The sequence below is a fragment of the Chlorocebus sabaeus genome, chromosome 11 (genome assembly GCF_047675955.1).
Source record: "Chlorocebus sabaeus isolate Y175 chromosome 11, mChlSab1.0.hap1, whole genome shotgun sequence".
NCBI lineage: Eukaryota > Metazoa > Chordata > Mammalia > Primates > Cercopithecidae > Chlorocebus > Chlorocebus sabaeus.
Window position 1 is genome coordinate 97,600,870 of NC_132914.1, and position 15,563 is coordinate 97,616,432.

The window sequence follows — 15,563 nt, forward strand, 5'->3', positions numbered from 1 at the left end:
AAAAAAAATAATAATAATAAAAATAAAATAAAATAAAATTAGGTTAACCCATCATTAGTGAAATGTTCTTCTATAACAATAAAAATTATTTGTACTTTAATTACAGCATTTATTTAAATAACATTACACAGTACATATGTAAATAGTAGCTCTAAAATACATTAAAATTTTTATCTTAAAATAGGCAAATAGGCCAGCCATGGTGGCTCACACCTGTAATCCCAGTACTTTGGGAGGCTGAAGTGGGAGGATCACTTGAGTCCAGAAGTTCAAGACTCGTCTGGGCAACACAGCGAGATCCTGTCTCTAATAACAACAAAAAAAATCCCCAAACAAAATAGGTATCTATTTCTTTTCTAATTTGGTTATAGCAAAGGTAATCCCAGACTACTACACATATCTGGAGAAATAATCCATTGACTAATACTGTTACAGAGGGCATGCCCTAGCCCTACAATCCCAAAGCTCAGGTCTAGATAGCTCCTTCATCCTGGCTCACAGGCTACCTTTTCATTAGCTTCCACTCGTCCTGTCACTTTCCAGCCATGAAGCTGTCCCCATTAATTCATTCTGTCATTCAATAAAAATTGAGTGAGTGATTGTTATGTACCAGGTACTGTTACAGGTGATGAATGAATAGATCAAGTTCCCGAATTTATGGGAAGTTACATTCTCATAGGAAAGACAATTTAACAACAACAACAACAACAAAATAGGCAAATACATAATACATATAATTTCAGGTAGTGGTAAGTGCCACTATGAAAACAAAGTAGAGAAAGAGGCTAGAGTGAAAGCAGCGGTCAAAGGTAAACAGAACAGGGAAAGCTCTGTAACAGGAACAAGCGTGGCACGTTCCAGAGCCCCTATCATAAATATCCCCACCTCAGCCTCCCTGAAATACATCAGCCTCTAATCTCTAGAAACCAACCATCAGGGCCCTTCTCCCCACTTCCTGATTCTCATACCCCCACTTCCTCCAGCCCATGTCAAGTTGCTTTTCTCCATTTGTGGCCTGGTACAAAACTTGAACCAGTATGTTTCTGTTTTTTTAGATGGAGTCTCGTGCTGTCGCTCAGGCTGGAGTGTAGCGGCACGATCTTGGCTCTCTGCAGCCTCCGCCTCCCGGGTTCAAGCGATTCTCCTGCCTCTGCCTCCCAAGTAGCTGGGATTACAGGTGCCTGCTGCTACGCCTGGCTAATTTTTTTGTATTTTTAGTAGAGACTGGGTTTCACCATGTTGGCCAGGCTGGTCTCGAACTCCTGACTTCCAGTGATCTACCCACCTTGGCCTCCCAAAATGCTGGGATTACAGGCATGAGCCACTGCACCTGACCTGAACTAGTATGTTTCCTTATGACACTGCTAGTTTGAACATAAAGGGGGAGGTAGAAAGATGAAAAAAATCCTTCCTAATATCTGTACCACATGTAGGAAAGAGGCAGATTCATTTATGCAGAGGAGGGGGTAGAGTGAGAAAGAAGAAAGCAGAGAGAGGCTGAGTAGTACAGAAGAGGAGAGAGGAGAGGAAGTGTTCTTTCTAAATTGCTAGTTGAAATCTGGGACCCATTTTGGCAGGTAAACTACATATGAGAAAAACTACATATGAGAATTTTACTTTAGTGACTGTAGTATTAAACATTTACATAACCTGGGCCCTTACTACCATCTGTTATTTATTTATTTGGATGAAAAACTAGGTGTAGAGTACCTAACAATTGACTTACAAATGACCTTTAAAAATATGTTTCATTCAAAATTCAGGGGAATGAAACATTTTTAAATGTTTAATGTTAATGGAGACTGCCTCTATTGTATATACTTAGTGCCACCTTTTTCTTGTAAATAAGGGGAAAAAAAGTTCAGTTAAGGTCACAGAACTGTTACAAAATTCGGATCAGTATGTTGCATTATGACATGAGACAAAAAATTTTTTAAAAATAAAATGGGGTCTTGCAATGTTGCCCAGGCTAGTTGAAAACTCCTGGGCTCAAGTCATCCCACCCCAGCCTCCAGAGTAGCTGGGGTTAAAGGCATGTATCACTGTGCCCAGTTAAACACATTTTTAAGCAAGGAAACAGAAGAAAGAGAATTCTTTATAGAGGCTTTGGAGAAATAACACCATTAAAGGTATTCATACTATTATCTGGTACTAAAATATAATAGTGAGGCTACAAAAAATATCTTTCAAAAATGCTTCAAAATATATTAAGACCATGTTTTACTAATGCTGCTGCTACTCCTAAGTGTTTTGTTTTGTTTTGAGACAGAGTCTCACTCTGTCACCCACGCTGGAGTGCAATGGCGTGATTACGGATCACTGCAGCGTCAACCTCACGGGCTCAACTGACCCTCCACCTCAGCCTCCCTAGTAGCTGGGACCACAGGTGTGTGCCACCACGACTTGCTTTTTTTTTTTTTTTTTTTTTTTTGAGACAGAGTCTTGTTCTGTTGCCCAGGCTGGAGTGCAGTGACGCAGTCTTGGCTTACTGCAACCTCTGCCTCCCAGGTTCAAGCGATTCTCCTGCTTCAGTCTCCTGAGTAGCTGGGATTACAAGCATGGGCCACCACACCTGGCTAATTTTTGTATTTTTAATAGAGATGGGGTTCTGCCACGTTGCCCAGGGTGGTCTCGAACTCCTGACCTCAGGTGATCCACCCACCTGGGCCTCCCAAAATGCTGGGATTACAGGCATGAGCCACTGTGCTCGGTCTGTTATTTTTCTGTATAGATGGGGTTTTGCTATGTTGCCCAGGCTGGTCTCGAACTCCTAGGCTCTAGTGATCCACCTGCCTTGGCCTCCCAAAGTGCTGAGATTACAAGTAAGAGCCACTGTGCCCAGCCAACAAAATGGTTTTAAGTCTCCTTCCTTCTCTTTTATGGGTGTGGGGAGTCAGCATTTCTTTAAACTTTGCACATTATAGGTACTTAGTAAATTATTTACTAAGTGAATGATTTTCTTTTTTGCTTGACACAAGTAGCTTAGTAATAAAAGTGCCCAGGCAAAATGCCAGAGATACCTTGAAGAGCTCAGAGTGGTACTCCAGTAGAAACCAGACCAGTTGTTCTGCCCACACTTTTAATAATGATTTGGTCTGCAAAACTGATTTGGCAAGAGTTTTCAGGACCACTGTTTTATTATCATACTGTAAACAGAAACATTAACATTAGCATAAATGGTTTTTAAAGGAAAAAAATAGCAAAAAAATGGTAAAACTTATTGCAAAATTTTTCACCTGTTTTTGCAACTTGTAGGCATTGGGCTCTGACGCCACGCCATGAAAGTAAGTAACCATCGTAATTCTTCTCTAATGTTCGGCAACAGCAATCTTAGATATAGTTGTATTGCTTCAAGTGCTTCTGCCCTTTTCTCATTTTCTGTTATATGGGTTACAAAGAAAACAAAGCATAAGATGAAAAATGGAGAGTATAGTATGTATTTATTTAGTAGTCAATTAAAATGCTACAATGTTGTATTGGTTTGCAGGTTCTTTTCTACAATTAAAACTTTTTATTACGGAATATTTCAAACACAGGAAATTATCTATATAATTCTATGTAATATGCGATGTAGCTATATCCAGCATTATCGAACATTATTTTGTTTTTAACATGAAATTTTATGGCCACTTACATAGCTAAAAAATGACATGTCATTCACTTTTTATTTTGCTGAAAGTTTATCAAATTAATAACTCAGAAGTTAGTATTTCTAGGTACCTCAGTTCTTAAATCCTTATACTATATCATATGCTTTTTTCTTTCTTTTTTTTTTTTTTTTTTTTGAGACGGAGTCTCGCTCTGTCACCCAGGCTGGAGTGCAGTGGCACGATCTCGGCTCACGACAAGCTTTGCCTCCCGGGTTCATGCCATTCTCCTGCCTTAGCCTCCAGAGTAGCTGCGACTACAGGCACCCGCCACTACACCTGGCTAATTTTTGGTATTTTTAGTAGAGACGGGGTTTCACCATGTTGGCCAGGCTGATCTCGAACTCCTGACCTCAGGTGACTCACCCTGCCTCGGCCTCCCAAAATGCTGAGATTACAGGTGTGAGTCACCACGCCCGGCTATATCATGTTTCTTAGAATGTCCCTGCGATGCTCTGTGATGTATTCCTTAGATTTATGCACTATACTATATTAGTTACATTTGATAATAGAATTTACAAGGTAGGCAATAGTAGTGAAGTAAAACAAGACTTCCTGAAGTACCTTGACATCAGAGAAGAAAAATATTAAAATGTAATACTCATAGAGTATACACAATTTTCTATTTCAACTTGTATATTTTAAAATATTTTATTACACTAAAAATTAAAGTATAAACATCCTGTCTTACCTAAAAGTTCAATAATTCCTGAATGAATATCAAAATACTCATCAGTTAATAGGCAATCTCTCTCTTGAGCATAGTATTTTGCTATGACATCAAAGAGTATCTTCTGACTGTTCAATCTTGTCTCTTCATTTCTGTTTTGCAGTAACTGCTAACTATAACTACTAACTGGTCAGGGAAATACTCCAAGCATTCAATTGCTGCATTAAGCTAGTTATTGATCCTAGAGGGAAAATGCAAACCAAAATAAAGCAACGGTTAACATTTCCATTTAACTAGAGCACTATTTGATAAAACATGATAAAAACTAGCTTATTAAAGCTAGATAAATCTAAAGAAATTATTTTTTGGGAGAAGCATTTCAATACATTTCGCTGGATGAGTGAAGGACTGTATGAGAGGGAATGGCTGTATTCCTTACTGAATACCACCACACCTTTACGGACCTTTATTTTCAAGAAGTTAAAATAATTTTTAATGAACGCTTTATTATTATTTCTAATTTTGTTAGCAGTTACCCTCCCTTTTCCTGCTCCGATGAGATGCATATGGTTCTATTATTATTTGAAAATAAGATACCAAATATTTCCCCAACCTAGATGTACTGTTTACCCCACCATACATTGTTTCCACAGTAAGATAAGAAATTTAGGGTCCTGTCACCCCTGCCCTCCAGTGACTCCTTTAGAAGGCCTTTATTTCTCCCTTTTCCATATCTGCTGCCCTCCCAATCCCCAGGTTTTGTCAAGATAGGTTAGTATTTATTGTAATTTCCCTTAAGGGTATGTCCCTTTTTTTTGACTTTTTTTTTTTTTTTTTTTTTTTTTTTTGGTGCAGGGTCTTACTCTGTTGCCAAGGCTGGAGTACAGTGGCATGATCTCGGCTCACTGCAACCTCTACCTCCTGGGCTCAAGCAATCCTCTCACTTCAGCCTCCCGAGTAGCTGGGACTATAGGCGTGCACCATCACGCCCGACTAATTTTTGTATTTTTTATAGAGATGGGGTTTTGCTGTGGTTGCTCAGGCTGGTCTCAAACTTCTGGACTCAAGTGATCCATCTGCCTTGGGCTTCCAAAGTGCTAGGATTATAGGTGTGGTCAATTGTGCCTGGCCGGAATTCTTTATAATCCTCAAATATCTTTCTTTCCTTCCTCCCTCCCTCCCTCTCTCCTTTTGTTCCTTTCTTTCTCCCTCCCTCCTTCCCTCTCTTTCTTCTTTTTTAAATATGACACAGGGTCCCGCCATGTCACCCAGCTAGAGTGCAGTGACATAGTCATAGCTCGCTCTAACTTCCAACTCCTGGGCTCATGTGATCCTTTCACCTCAGCTTCTTGGGCAGCTGAGACTACAGACATGTGCTGTCATGCCTAGCTAATTAAAATTTTTTTTTTTTTTTTTTTTTTTTTTTTTTTTTTTTTTTAGAGAGACAGGGTCTCGCTATGTTGTCTTCCTTGAATTCCTGGCTTCAAGCAATCTTCTCACCTTAGCCTCCCAAGTTGCTGGGATTACAGGCCCTTTGGCCCTTCTTTCCTTCTTTCTCTTTTTTTTCTCCTGACAGATGAATAGTACATCTTGCCTAATATGTGTGATTGTCTTCTAGATCCTAGTATTGCAGATGAAAAGACTAATGAAAGTTTGATTGCTTTTCTCTTACAGATAACCTGCCCCTTCTGCCTGGAAGCTTTTTAAGGCAGACTGGCTCCTGTGGGTTCCCTGAAGAGGCACCTGCAGAAATCCTGTTTCTTTTCTGGTGTCCCTATACTACCCCTGACTCAAGGGCAGGAAGACTCAGCCCTTTGTTTGGGTCTTTCTTTTTTTTTTTTTTTTTTTTTTTTGAGACGGAGTCTCGCTCTGTCGCCCGGGCTGGAGTGCAGTGGCCCCATCTCAGCTCACTGCAAGCTCCGCCTCCCGGGTTTACGCCATTCTCCTGCCTCAGCCTCCCGAGTAGCTAGGACTACAGGCGCCCGCCACCTCGCCCAGCTAGTTTTTTGTATTTTTTTTTTAGTAGAGACGGGGTTTCACTGTGTTAGCAAGGATGGTCTCGATCTCCTGACCTCGTGATCTGCCCGTCTCGGCCTCCCAAAGTGCTGGGATTACAGGTTTGAGCCACCGCGCCCGGCCGTTTGGGTCTTTCTTGGCCTATTGCGAATAGGAGAAATCTGCCATGTACAAACAGGACCACAGTTGACTAAGAGGGTCCAGAGGTCTCTGATCACTAATCTCTTCACAAGATACGACGTTTTCTGGTCCTCAGCTTTGGTGTCTAATCTTCTTTTCTTGTTTGGCTCACATAGGAGGAAGCACTATATCAGTTCTCCCTGCTGGAATCCCAATAGTACTCAAGGTCTAATGCCTATAGTTTCCATCAGCTGCTTTATTCAGAAGTGAGAAATAGCTTGGAGTTGGGAGTAAACGGGAAAGGAGGCTCATTCAGGGTTCCTTTAATCTCTTATCTACAAATTAGGCTGATGTTATGATAGGGCTTATCTCATCAGATTATAATTTTTTCTCTCATGTATGTCTCCCCTTCTAGACTATGGATTCTTCTAGGGCAGGGATAAATAAGCTGGTAGAAACTGGGATGGCTATATTATTTAGGATAATAAAATGGAAATGACAGAATTTTGGATGGTGCAGAGAGAAGACGACTGACATATAAATGAATTCATATGAACCAAACCACTCTGATTTCCAGTGATCTTGTAGGTCATGACCGATGGCTTTGTTAGATCAAATGGGGATTCATAATGATAATTTATAAAAGAGAGATGGTATCAGCTTATAACATGAATATTTTCTCACATTTTAAAATAGCAAGGGCAAATATGTGAAAAAAAACTGTTTATAAATTATTTGACAATAAAAACGGTCACTTATTCAGTAGACATAAACTTGGAATAAGTTCTCTGTCTAGGCATGTATTAGCGGTAACAAGATCTTCCTCTTTGTTTAATAGAAGATTTTGTGTTTTAACTGGAGGCTCCAAAATATTGTCCAAGAATGGAAGGTGAATCGATCAAAGAAGACGTAATAATGTTTGTTCTTTCCAAACATCTTGTATAACTTGAAAGGGAAAGTAATGCAATGATCAAGATTGGCAAATAAAACATACACATTCAACCAATATTATAAAATAATTCTATTTCTAAATAATACAAAAGCAAAACTAGTTCAGTAGTAATATAATGGGTTAATTTAATGATTAGATAATTTACACTTGTTATATTACAATTTTTCAAGATTGATCTTAAACATCAGAGTTATGAGACATATTAATTTTTTGTTATGCTGATCATAAAGACATATTCCAAATATAAAAAACTACTAGTCATGCTTATAACTTATATTATACATCTGAAAGAATATAAGATTACTATTTATCTTTCTATTTATAGTAACACAGATAATTGTAGTTCGTTGTTTTTAAACTAAAATACAGTATTAGGCCAATTTTATCTTAGATTTCCAGTCATTCCTATTAAGTTCCTGTTAAGTTTTTCATCACCCTAACCATCATCATAATTAATACTTTGTTTTTCCTTTATTTTTATTTTATTTTTATTTATTTACTTATTTTTTGAGACAGAGTGTCACTCTGCCCAGGTTGGAATGCAGTGGTGCAGTCTCGGCTCACTGCAACCTCTACCTCCCCTGCCGAAGCGATTCTCCTGCCTCAGCCTCCAGAGTAGCTGGGACTACAGGTGTGCACCACCACACCAGACTAATTTTTGTATTTTTAGTAGAGATGGGGTTTCACCATGTTGGCCAGGCTGGTCTCAAACTTCTGACCTCAAGTGATCCACCTGCCTTGGCCTCCCAAAGCGCTGGGATTACAGGTGTGAGCCACCGCACCCGGCCTGTTTTTATTTATTTATTTATTTTTGAGATGGAGTTTTGCTCTTATTGCTCAGGCTGGAGTGCAATGGCACACCACAGCCTCCGCCTCCTGGGTTCAGGTGATTTCTCCTGCCTCAGCCTACTGAGGAGCTGGGATTACAGGCATGCACCACCACGCATGGCTAATTTTATGTTTTTAGTAAAGACAGGGTTTCTCCATGTTGGTCAGGCTGGTCTTAAACTCCCGACCTCAGGTGATCTGCCTGCCTTGGCCTCCCAAAGTGCTGAGATTACAGGCGTGAGCCACTGTGCCCGACCTATCTTTTATTTTTTAAGGCTAGTCAAGTGAAGCAGTGGAAGTGGAGAAGGAACAAAGAAATCTGTAACTGGTTGTAATCAATTAGTTGTAAATACCATTGCACTTGGACCAGCCTGGTTTTCCTTTAATCTAACAAAATTACAAAAGCAATGTTATAGTAAGTTTCCTGCAGAGCTCCCAGGCCAGTGGCCTGTGGACTAAATTTGGCCCACAGCCACGATTTGCTTGGTTATAAAGTACTTTGAAGAAAATTAATGTATAAAAATGGGAGATTTCATGTGAAATTCTAAAATGTATAGATAGATAGATAGATAGATAGATAGATAGATAGATAGATAGATAGGGTCTTGCTCTGTCATCCAGGCTGGAGTGCCATAATATGATCATAGCTCACTGCAGTCTCAAACTCCTGTTCTAAGTGCCAGGGATATAAAGGTAAACAAAACAAGCAACCATAAAACAAAAATAGGATGCCACAAGAAAGGAAATTCTGAGAAGTTAAAAGTGCTTTCAGGAAAAAGTAAAAAAAGAAGAAAAAAATGAAAAGTGCTTTTAGGTATCAGTAAGAAAACTGGAGGATACATTTGAAGATACTTCCTAGTAGGTAAAACAAAAAAATCCCCAAAATATGAACAATAAGAGAGAAAAATATATACAAATTACTGCCTGGGCGAAAGAGTGAAACTGTGTCTCAATGGCCAGCCGAGGTGGCTCACGCCTGTAATACCAGCACTTTGGGAGGCTGAGGCAGGTGGATCACTTGAGGTCAGGAGTTCAAGACCAGCCTGGCCAACATGGTGAAACCCCGTGTCTACTAAAAATACAAAAATTAGCCGGGTGTGGTGGTGGGCACCTATAGTCCCAGCTACTCTGGAGGTTGAGGCAGGAGAATCACTTGGAGGTTGGAGTGAGCCAAGATCACACCACTGCACTCCAGCCTGGGCAATGTTGAGCGAGACTCCGTCTCAAAAAAAAAAAAAAAAAAAGAGAGAGAGAGTTATCTTTTAGTTCCTCTTCTTAATTCCACACCCTTTCTTTGGGCACCCTGTATTTCCTTTATCATGCCAATGTTAACTATTGTTGATAAATCATACTCCTCTAGCATGCAAGTCATGACTAGTCTTGCTTCTGGTCATGGTTTGACCAAATGGAGTAAAGGGCCATTAATGAATTTTGTATATATCTCTCCTAACTGCCCTGGCTACGGTGCTCTTTTTTCTGCCATTAGTGGCATTTTAAGGAGAGAAACACTAGTAGATGAAGTAAATAGTAAAGGGGAGGGGTGCAATAGGTAGTCTAGCTAGTTTGTTCTGAGAAAGGGAAAGAGTAGGAAGATGTTTGGGAGGAATTTATACAATGGACAAAGGATACACTCATAAGAAGATGGTCTTGCAGTACAAATACTAAGGACTGTGGTGAGTCCGTATGTTTTCTCTCATAGTACAGACTATAGCACCTCCAGTTAATCTGGTCATGGTCATTGTAAAAAATGAATTAAGTGTTACTATATGTATATTGCCTCACCTGTCTTACCTGATGTAATTGCTCTGTAGAAGAAAACTCCTACAGGGAAGAGGAGGGAGTCAACACACTAATACACTACTTAAATCACATTTAAAACGTCAGTTCTTGGAAACAGTAAAAGTATTAGCGATCGCCTAAGGTTAGAGAGAAGGGAGGAATGAGTAGATGAAGCACAGAGAATTTTTAGGGCAGTGACACTATTCTGTATGATACTATAATGACAGATATATGTCATCAAAAATTTATACAAACCCATAGAATGTACAATACCAAGACTGAGCCTTAATGTAAACTATGGGCTTTGGGTGATAATGATGTATCAATGTAGATTCATTGATTATAACGAAAGCACCACTTCGGTGCAGGATGTTGATAATGGGGAAGGTTGTGTGTGAGTGGAAGCAAGGGGTATGTGGGAACTGTACTTTCTGCTCTATTTTGCTGTGACCTTGAAACTGCTCATAAGAACCTGTTAAAAAGAAGTTAGTTCTTCCTTACCAAGTTCTGAAAACAATAATGAAAACAAATTACCTTCTTTTGAAAGCCGGAGAAAAGGTTTCTGAACTGTGATATTTGGACATAAAGCTGGATTCCCATTTATTGTATGAATAAGTTCCTCAATTCTTTCCTCACCAATCTCTTGTGCTAGAGGATTTGAAATCATTTCATATTCTGGTCTGTTAAAAAATAATATGTGGCTCTTTTCATTATACACAGAACCAAAATTTCAAATATACATTTAAATTAATGTATTAAAATTTATTCATACATTCTCTATTTCCAAAAAGGATTTCAGGCAGCTTATAATAAAATATGAAAATAATTCATTTAATAGACTATCACCAAAAGAGGACAAATTAGAATTCTAAATCAAGAAGAAAAGCATATATGCTAATTCTAAGGTTAACATAGTTGTTATGATGGAAGAGAAAGTTTTTGATCTGAGTTTCCAGAAAACCTTGGCTTTTAATACATTGGCTAAGTCATTTTTCAAAATTAGAAAGCATATCCATTCCTTAGAAGACATAGTTTTTCCTGGTATAAATTCTGAAAAATGTATGTGATAATGTCTTCAAACAACTAAGCAAAACAGAAAACAAAAATGTATTTGCTCTAAGGAAAACAAAATGTTGTAAAGGAAAAGAAATAACATATATTTTTGGTTACAGCAACAGATGCTGCTATATTGGGAACAGTAAAAACTACCAAGATATAATTTACATACTATACAATTCACTTTTTTTTTGAGACAGATTCTCACTGTGTTGCCCTGGCTGGAGTACAGTGGCACAATCTTGGCTAACTGCAACCTCCACCTCCCTAGCTCAAGCGATTCTTGTGCCTCACTCAGCCACTTGAATAGCTAGCATTACAGGCACCTGCCACCACACCCCGCTAATTTTTGCATTTTTAGTAGAAATTTTCTACTTTGCATTTTTAGTAGAAATTTTTAGTAGAAATTTTCTACTAAAAATGCAAAAATTGGCCAGGCTGGTTTCGAACTCCTGTCCATCTCGCCTCAGCGTGGGCCACCCTGCCTGGCCAAAAGTCACCCTTTTAAAGTGTATAACTCAATGTTTTCCAGTACATTCACAAAGTTGTGCAGCCATCACTATTATCTAATTCTAGTCTATTGCATCATTCCAGTTTTAGAGGAGATGCGTAAGTGTATTAATTTTTACATGAATTTTTTTTTAATTGGCTTCTGAAAAAAAGTACACATTCGAGTTTAGCGCAATAAGGATAGTTCTTCTAGGGTCTAAATAAAATATATTACAGTATCTTAGGTAACACTAACTTCAAGGTTTCTTTTGGTTTTATTTCATCATTGAACTCATTCTCAGCATCCTTTTGTCTTTTGCAACAATTGCAAGATGATTTATTGCCTAGAAACGTGTAGAGACTTGTTGGAATCTTCAAATTCCAATTCCTTTTCTTTTTTGAAAAGCTTCTTCATTCCTACTGGTTCAAATACTTTGTGATTCATTAGAACTTGGCAAAGACGAACTCCTTTAAGACGAGAGATGTCATTGCTACTTAGGCATGTATTTTGCATATGACGACTTAAGACCACATTGACAGCAGCAGAACCAGTAAAACAGTCTTCGTATGTTCGTAAACGATGCCTCCTTCTTTTTATTTTCACTTGGGCCTGAAGAGAGTGAATAATACCATCCCATAGCTGAGTAGCTTGAAAAGGACCAGAGCGTCCTGAAAAAAATTAAATATACATTTCTAACAAATCTAGATTATACAAAAATATGCAAACTTTTCAGTTTTGACAACCTTATGCCTGTTGAAGGCATATCTGCTGCTAACATCCTTCTTATGTGTCATTTCACATCTTACATAAACTATAGTATATTTACTCAGTTGCACCATGTGGGTCTGCCAATAAAAACAGAGCAAACCTAGGAACTTGCTTTACTGATGTGAAATATATTATTACCTGAATTTATATACCCTTATTACATGGCTAACTACTAGCTATACTTAATCTTCAAGAATGTTATTTTAGGGCACATTTAAAAGTAATGCAAATACATTTGAGTATTGATTATTACAGAGTTGTGGCTTCACCAAACTCTGCCTTTTCTTTTTGCCCTTTTGAACAATGGTAAGCTCTTCATTAGGGAGATCAAGGCAATGAACTAAATAATCAATTTTTTTTAATTGTTTAAAGCAGCTGTTTAAAAAGTTTGCTGAGGCCAGGCACAGTGGCTCATACCTGTAATCCCAGCACTTTGGGAAGCCAAGGCAGGCAGATCACCTGAGGTCAGGAGTTCGAGACCAGCCTGGCCAACATGGTGAGACTCCGCCTCTCCTAAAAATACAAAAATTAGCTGAGTGTGGTGGCGTGCGCCTGTAATCCCACTTACTCGGCAGGCTGAGGCAGGAGAATCTCTTGAACCCAGGAGGTGGAGGTTGCGGTGAGCTGAAATTGTGCCACTGCACTCCAGCCTTGGTGACAGAGCAAGACTCTGTCTCCAAAAAAAAAAAAAGTTTGCTGAAAAACGAAACAGAGGGTCACATACCCACTTGAGTTGAATACTTGAATATAACCCGATTATCTAAATTATGAAATGAAACTACCAAACATTGCAGAGATACTGGGCTCTAGAAAGTGCTTCCACTGTTGCTCCCAATTAAGGGGTTTAGATAAAGATGTGCCTTATCTTACATGAACATATTGGGCAATGAAAAAAAAACAGTCCTTATCACATGCTGACCTTAGTCTCCAAATAAAAGAAATCCCACTTCTCTGGGCAAAAATAAAAAAAAAAATTGCTCAGAAATAATGAAAACCTAAAAACAATAAAAATGTCCATTACTGGCCAGGTTCAGTGGTGGCTCATGCCTGTAATCCCACCACTTTGGGAGGCTGAAGCAGAAGGATCGCATGAGCTCAGGATTTCAAGACCAGCTTGGGCAACACAGGGAGATGCTATAAAAAATACAAAAAATTGGTGGGGCATGGTGGCATGCTCCTATAGTCCCAGCTGCTCAGGAGGCTGAGGTGGGAGGATCACTTGAGCCGGGGAGGTCAAGGCTGCAGTGAGCTGTGACCTCCACACTGCACTCCAGTCTGGGCAACAGAAATTTGTTTCTAATTTCTCAATTAGAAACAAAAACAGTTGGCCAGGCTCAGTGGCTCACGCCTGTAATTCCAGCACTTTGGGAGGCTGAGACAGGTGGAGGTCAGGAGTTCAAGACTATGCTGGCCATCATGGTGAAATCCTATCTCTACTAAAAATACAACACAAAAAAATTTAGCTGGGCATGGTGTCGTGCGCCTGTAATCCCAGCTACCTGGGAAGCTGAGGCAGGAGAATTGCTTGAACCCAGGAGGTGGAGGTTGCAGTGAGCCGAGATCACATCATTGCACTTCAGCCTGGGCAACGGAAAAAAAAAAAACAACAACAGTCTATTACCTGAAAAAAATAGTTAAATTATGATATACCCTTACTATAGAATAGTAGCCAGCCATTAGAAAGAATGAAGTAGAGTTATGTTTATAGTGTGCAAGGATCTCATTAGAAGGGAAAAACAAAAACCCAAAACAAAATTTTTTTTAAAATGAGCTGAGCAGAACAACTTGTATATTATCATCCTACTTAGGTAAAAATGAATTCCCAACCTACATAAAAATGTATGTAAATAAATAGAAAGAACCGGAAGAATAAACTTCAAACGAGTAACCTTGGGGAAGAAGGATTGTAATGGTGGCTGATCAAAGAGGATGTTCATTTTTTAATATATGTTTTTCATTTGAGCCCAGTCAAGTTAACATCATTTTTTATTCTATGTTTCTGACTTGTTATAATGGGCACATATAAATTCATTTTTTAATTAACTGGAGACAGTAAAAACTACTGAGATATAGTTCACATGCCATAAAATTCACCCTTTTAAAGTGTACAATTCAGTGTTTTCTAGTACATTTACAAAGTTGTACAGCCATCACTATTGTCTAATTTCAGACCACTGTATCATTCCACAAAGAAACCTATAGTTCGTAGTCATTCTTCATTCTTCCCCACCCCAGTAAAATTTTAATTAAAACATTTAAAGAATGATAAGGGAGTAACTTAGAACATCTAGAATGTTTTTCTAGATTTGCAGGGGGAAGTGGGTAGAATCCAAGAATTTAAGCTCTCTTCTCCGACTACGTATAACCGCAAAAGGTATGCCCAACTACACGTATGTTTACGATAAAATGACAAAAATCCACTACCCTCAAATTCCTTCTGTAACAGAAGTCACCCGTCTAATCACTCCAGAAATCTTATCCCCAGACATTGTGGGCAGAGCGGAGACTGAGGAGGGGAGGCCAGAAAGTGATGGGCGGAGTTGGGCAGGAGGGTACTCGAAGGGGTTGGCGGAAGACAGAGCGGTGGAGCCTAGCTGTTTTCCATGGACAATCTACCTCTCTAACCTTCATTAAACAAGTAGACTAGATTAAAGAAATCACTCCTCTAGCTCAAGGAACTTGCCCTCTAGTACTTTAACTCCTTGTTGCTCTAAGTGTAGCCTAGGGACCAGCAGCATTGGTGCCATCTGGACATGTATTAGAAACGCAGATTATCAGACCCTACTCCTCAATCAGAATCTGCATTTTCACAAGATCCTAGGGATTCGTATGTATATTAAAGTTTGGGAAAAAATGCTTTCCTGCATGCTCCAAGGGCACTTCACCAGAGTAACCCCTAAAAAGCCTCAGTCCTGGGTCCCCCAGTCCAGTGCCTGGGAGACCACGAAGGGGGCGGGCTAGGAAATGGGCGGGGCCCTGGACCGGGAGCAGAGTCCCAGCCGCCCGCTCCCCTCAGCTCCCCACTCCACCTTCACTACACCTTTGGCTAGGACATACAGGGCTGCATGTCCTCCTTTTCCGGCAGAAGCCACCTCTACGGTTCCTGGAACTTGGCCCGTTCAGCCCTGGGCCCGGAAGCTCGTTCTGACTGCCAAGTCTACGGAACCGCGGAGTCAAAAGAACCGCCATAAGCTCGCGTGCTGGTTTCTCCTCCGGCACCATAGCCCCGCCCCCAAC

General features: G+C 39.6%; 1 protein-coding gene across 1 annotated transcript; it reads right to left on the bottom strand.

Annotated features, from left to right (window-relative positions):
- Window positions 1-2,920: 2,920 nt before the first annotated feature.
- On the bottom strand, window positions 2,921-15,548 carry DEPDC4 (DEP domain containing 4). The gene is given in 11 exon segments (XM_037986134.2): window positions 2,921-3,146; window positions 3,237-3,274; window positions 3,277-3,378; window positions 4,339-4,488; window positions 4,491-4,558; window positions 7,209-7,389; window positions 10,016-10,054; window positions 10,547-10,692; window positions 11,814-11,921; window positions 11,923-12,226; window positions 15,392-15,548. Coding segments are annotated over 11 exon segments (1,503 nt in total). The 3' UTR covers window positions 2,921-2,936.
- Between the last annotated feature and the right edge of the window lie 15 nt (window positions 15,549-15,563).